The sequence below is a fragment of the Hylobates moloch genome, unplaced genomic scaffold (assembly GCF_009828535.3).
Source record: "Hylobates moloch isolate HMO894 unplaced genomic scaffold, HMol_V3 SCAFFOLD_13, whole genome shotgun sequence".
In the NCBI taxonomy this organism is placed as follows: Eukaryota; Metazoa; Chordata; class Mammalia; order Primates; family Hylobatidae; genus Hylobates; species Hylobates moloch.
This window is the reverse complement of record NW_026652288.1, coordinates 90,203,237-90,209,162: the sequence shown is the minus strand read 5'-3', so window position 1 is coordinate 90,209,162 and position 5,926 is coordinate 90,203,237. Positions and strand designations below refer to the sequence as shown.

At 38.5% G+C, this 5,926-nt stretch overlaps 1 protein-coding gene across 2 annotated transcripts in view; it reads left to right on the top strand.

Annotated features, from left to right (window-relative positions):
- Positions 1–3,409: 3,409 nt before the first annotated feature.
- Positions 3,410–5,926, top strand: part of CCDC39 (coiled-coil domain containing 39) — a 68,238-nt gene continuing 65,721 nt past the window's right edge. Inside the window, exons 1-2 of one of the 2 annotated variants that reach the window (XM_058426473.1) lie at positions 3,410–3,582; positions 3,808–3,899. In XM_058426473.1, the coding sequence (XP_058282456.1) occupies positions 3,810–3,899 (90 nt within the window). In that variant the 5' untranslated portion in view covers positions 3,410–3,582; positions 3,808–3,809. Of the gene's footprint in view, positions 3,583–3,700; positions 3,900–5,926 lie in introns of those variants that run through there. The other variant, XM_032174054.2, reaches the window with a different exon arrangement.

Below are 5,926 nucleotides of genomic sequence, written 5' to 3'. Positions count from 1 at the left end.
CACACACACACACACACACACACACACACACACACACACACAGAGAATACTATCCATAACACAGAAAGCACGGCTATAATTCAATAAGATCACTGAGTAGGGAAAAACTGGGCAAAGAATATGATAAAGAAATTCTTAGAAGAAATGCGATGCTCAGTCTCACTTATTATGGAAATGTCCATTAACTATGAGATACTGTATGTTGTTCTCTATATTGTAAAATATTTAATATTTCATAATATCCAGGTATGCAAAGATATTCTCATATTTTTGGAGAATATGTAAAGACTTTTTGAAGAATAATTTAGTGTTACCTATCAAAATAAAATTGCTTATATCTGTTTTCCATTAATTTTACTTCTAAGAATTTTTCCTGCAGAGATATTTACATAGGTATGCAAGATTATATCTTATTTCACCAAATCTAACTTCATTGATTAAAAGATGCATCTCAATTTCAGAGATACAAAAATGTGAAAATAAGTATAACCAGAATTGATGAAATGCAGTATTATCAAGATGTGCATTGCAGCATTGTTTAAAAAGTTATAATTGATAATACTGAATTTTCAGCTTCTATAAAAAGACTAAGGTAGATCTAAATGTACTGACATGGAAACATGGCCACTATTGTTAAGTGAAAAGAATGGATTTGCAGAAGAATGTTTACTATATGATTATATTTATGTAGGACAAAACTGACACATGTAAATATTTATAGCTTCATTTAAAAATGCTGGTTAGGTAAACACTAAACAGTGGTACTCTCTTACAAGTAGGATTGGCATGGAGGTGAAATACATCTTTTTCTTTTACTTCATACATAGAAGTATTTTTTCTACATTATTTTTGCAGAACAAATAAACTTTATGTTTTAGCCTGCGTAACTTGATTTGGTGAATTTAAGGGAATAAGATAGTGAAAGGGTAACATCTTCTTTAGCATGTTGGAATTAAATCGAGCATTTCAACAACAAGGCTTATAAAACTATGGGTTTTGTTTCCAAAGCTAGATCTGGATGAATGCAAATAGAGTTATGGTCTAGAACTTGTAGAATTCGAGTGAGAACTAGGTGATATGAGATGCTGTGATGGGATACCATTTTAAGGCAGAATTGTAGAATTTGGAGAAAGCAAGGGCATTTCATCTAGAAGTAAATATCATATAATTGTTATCCTCAAATTCAGGAAAAGGAATCTTTGAGAAATGAGACATGGGACTCTCAGAGCTTCAGTTGCTAGACTTCTTATGCCCATGTGGTATAAGGGCATGGAACTTACCTATGTAACTGTTTCTGTAGGACATATTCTTAGAAGTAAAATTAATGGAAAGATGAAAAAGACTCCATAGTCATGCATTTGGCAGCTACAGCTGACACTGAGAGGGGTGCTTCAACTCATTGGCACAGGTCAAGGCAGCTCAGTATTCATACTAAAAACTGGGATGGTAAATTAGGTAATTTTAAGATACATGGGTGATAATAATACCAATTATTTTATTTTTATTTTTTGCTGTATTAAAATGTAAGTAAATGTGACTGGTTTCCTTAGCTCTTGTGAAGGTATTTTCATAGGTGAATAGTTGTTCAAATTGATGTTTCTGTGAGGGCTGATTGCTGGAAGTCTTGTTCTGCCATTTTCCTCCCCACCTTTGATCTAACACCAATAATTTTAGAAAGCAGCATTGCTGCAACATATCCCAAGTATAAATAACTATGTACCATCTTAACATAAGCAGAATACTAACATTTTCATTAGTTGGAATGACTAAACTATTATAAAATAAATAATGATCATTTATAAAGGATTAAATGTCATTATATCTAAAATTCCACTATTACATACAGGCCAAATTTCTTCTACAAGTTGAGCCTTTCTCTCCAGCCTTTAATCATTGTAGAAAGGGGGAATAAAATGCTTTGTTAATTCTAGCCTTTAAAGGCACTAAGTCCACAAGATTAAGTTTATGGAAAACAATGTAGGCACAAAGAGACGAAGCTCCTACAGGAGGATTTCAGAACTATAGTAACAAACAAATCGACTGTAAAAAGACATTTTTAGGACAGTCGAAATATGAATCTGAAATGGTTATTAGATGATATCAAAGAATCGTTGATTTTTTTAGGTGTGATAATGATATTGTGCTTATGTTAGATAACATTAACCACTCTTCTACCAATACATGCTCATGTATTTAGGGATGTAATGTCATGATGTCTATGATTATCTTTTACTTGAGCAAAAGATACAGATGATGCTAATATGGCAAAATATGAATGCTAAATCAAGATGATGCGTATATAGCAGTTATTTATACTTTCTATTCCCATATACATTTAAAATATTTATAATAAAAGTTTAACAATGTCTCGGTAAAATAAAATTCGAAAGAGCAAAAAAAGATTACAGATGGGCCGGGCGCGGTGGCTCACGCTTGTAATCCCAGCACTTTGGGAGGCCGAGGCGGGCGGATCACGAGGTCAGGAGATCGAGACCACGGTGAAACCCCGTCTCTACTAAAAATACAAAAAAGTAGCCGGGCGTGGTGGCGGGCGCCTGTAGTCCCAGCTACTCGGAGAGGCTGAGGCAGGAGAATGGCGTGAACCCGGGAGGCGGAGCTTGCAATGAGCCGAGATCGCGCCACCGCACTCCAGCCTGGGTGACAGAGCGAGACTCCGTCTCAAAAAAAAAAAAAAAAAAAAAGATTACAGATGATTATTGGATACGTAAAATTAATTCATGCACAGCATCCCTTCTTTAATCACTTTGCCTCAAGGAGCCTCGGTTTAACTTACTGAGAAAATGAAATGATTAAATTCGTTTATTGTTTTGTCCTTTCCAGTTCTGAGATACTATACAAGAGAGACTATAACTCAAATGCCTACCCGTGCCAAGCAAGTAATTCAAATTAGTGAATTGGTACAGTGCTTTGTTGGTCTAAAGGGGGCGCCTCTCCAGCAGAACATTGCCCTTTGATAATGAGGATTGTGTCACCTACCCTTTTTCAGGCGGAGGAAATACAGAAGTTTATGCGAAATTCCACACTTTAAATGTTAGCAAACGAAACTGCAAAGAAAAATGCAAGTATGGGAGTGGCGCCGGAGGGGCCACCACACCGCGCCACAACTGTGCGGCCTCCGCGCGGTCCGCGTCTGTGATCCACTGGGACATCTGCGATGGGGCGGGTGAGTGCGGTGAGGAAGGCTGGCCGACTGAAACAGGCGACGGTCAGAACATCCCAGTGATGCCAGAGAGAGAGTTCTGTTTCCAAACACCAGTTCACCTCGGTCTACTTTCACCTACTGTAGTAGCTGAAATCTACACAACACAGCAAACACACCTTGAAAAAAAACTTAGTTTATTATCTCTGTTGGCTCCCGTCTTCCCCCAGGCAATCGGAGGATCTTGTGGTTTACTTCCAGCCAGCTGCCCCGTGGTCCTCCAGCCAGCTCCGGGGGCCACAGGTTTCACACGCTCCAGGAGCGATCCGACAGCCGCCTTTTCGTGGAAAGTTACGCTGCCGCCTGGCAACCCCCGGGAACCTCGGGAGGGGCAAGTTGCTGCTCATCCCTCAGTGCTTAAGGTAAAAAAAAGATTCTTCGGCCTGCCGGCAGGGAGTTCTAAACCGGAAGTTTCGCCTTCGGGCTGGAGCGTTTCCTGTTTGGTAACTAAGGCCGCGGGAAGGTTGCTAGGGCTCCCGCGGCAATTGCTGCGGCGCTGTGCAGGTGCCTGGGCTTGACGCGGGTGCTGCTCACCCGCTGTACAAGAAGGCAGATCTTTGCTCTGTATCTTCTCTATCCGTTTGCAGTCATGAGTAGCGAATTCCTGGCTGAGCTGCACTGGGAGGATGGGTTCGCCATCCCGGTGGCGAACGAGGAGAACAAGATACTGGAAGATCAGGTGAGATCAATTGAAGCAGGCGGGAGGAAGCAGAGAGAACCTGTTGGGGCCGTTTTCTGGTTGGCAGTACTACCCCTGCCCTTTTATTTCTCTCCTTTCCTAATCCTGTGCTTCCTCTAACACTCCCCCGTACCATCGCCCTCCTTCCTTACCCTCTCTGCCTAATTGACATTTAGGGTTATAAAGCTCGAATTATTAGTCCCTTCCTCATGCCCACTCCTCTTATTTCATTCCTCCTGGCGTGAGAGGAAAGGCTGGTTCCGGCGCCCGCTTTTTCCTTGCTCAAAAATTAAAGAGCTACTTGGAAAAGAACTTCTGAGGTTTGCATAGCAACGGTTATTTGCTCACGTTTATAAGTTAGACTCCAGAAGGTTCATATTTCTTTGTGAGTTTTTGTCTATAATGTTTAAAGCTGAAAGTGACTTGAGATGTTTTCAAGATTAACAGCCCAGTAAGGATGAAATGTACAGTTTATAGTTTTTCAAAGAGAAGATTGAGTTGTCACAGACTGACATAAGAAATTTTACGTTGTTAGGACGAACTTATACTAATTACAATTCATAGCAGTTGTTAAAAAAAAAAATTGCAGGCCAGGCGCAGTGGCTCACGTCTGTAATCCCAGCACTTTGGGAGGCTGAGGCGGAGGATCCTTAAAAGCCAGGAGTAAACCAGCTTGAACAACAAAGCGAGATCCTCCACAAACCCCTCCCCCCGCGTCTCTACGAAAAAATAAAAATAAAAAAATAAAAAATTGCAGCCGGGTCAGCAAATGTTGAAAAACTTTGGTGGTGATGTGTTGTGTAGAGGAAGGTCCAAGAATAAGAGATGATGCTTACACAACTTTATAAAACGGAACAGAAAGTTTTCTCAGCTCTAAAAAACGAAAATGAAAATCCCGCGACTACCTTTTGAAAAAAAATGGAGATGCTATTTAACACGTTCTGACCTATTTACTCATGTGTAATTTAGAAGACTGCAATTTTTCCCCCAAAGAGGGCAATATTAGGAAATATAAGGGATCTAGCACTGAGTACTGAGGAATTAATACTAAGTATCTAGCCCTGGGTTCAGATCCTACTTACCAACCCTAATCCTGCTTCTTTTTCTGTAAAGTGGAGATGGAGATAAAAAAAACTAATTACTTCGCGGACTCTGGGGACATAATAATATGGGTTAAAGTTCCATCCAAATTTTAGGTTTTACTATTATTGCCATAATATGTGTCTCACAGGATTTTTATGTACATATTACCTATATTAGCTATTTTAAAAAATTACAGAGCCGTATAAAGAAGAAAATGAGGACCACAATTGCCTCACATAAATAAGCTCTGACATTTAAAAAGCACCTCCTGTAAATTTAAGATATTCAAACAGAATAGAAGGGTATGAGATAAAAACATAAGGTATTCCCTCCCCAAAGTGTCCACTGTACTGTAGAAATGACTACCATGGCATTAAACACACATTTCAGACATCCTGGTATACAGATATACAGAAAGAAGAGAAAAATGAGTATTATAATGGAATTGTATTATATATATGCTGTTTTTAACACAAAATATTAATTTTAGTATTTGAGAGAAGAAAAAGCAGTTGTTGAATTTCAGGTAAATATTACTTGATCACAAGAGGTGCTGATTGCTAAAAAAATTCCTCTAAGTTAAGAAAAAATTAAATGGTTAATGTTTTTAAGAACTCTGTATTTCAAATATAGATTACTGAATGTCTCTGATTTTAAAGAATAAGTAAGCACTCTTACACATTTTCCCACCTTCTCTTCCCCTATTAAAAATAATGGTTTTATCATTTTTAATATTATCAAGTTTTATTTGCATTTGAGTCAATGTCCTTAATTTATCACAAGTGTTTAGTGTTAGTTTTATACTTGATTTGCTTTAATGGTCCTTACTGCAGTCACTTTTATTCAGTTTATCTTTCTTGAACTTTTCATTTTGATTTGTCTTTTGGCTGGCTGGATTTTATCCTCAAATGATTGTTGCAAGAAGGGCCCATAGTACTGTGATT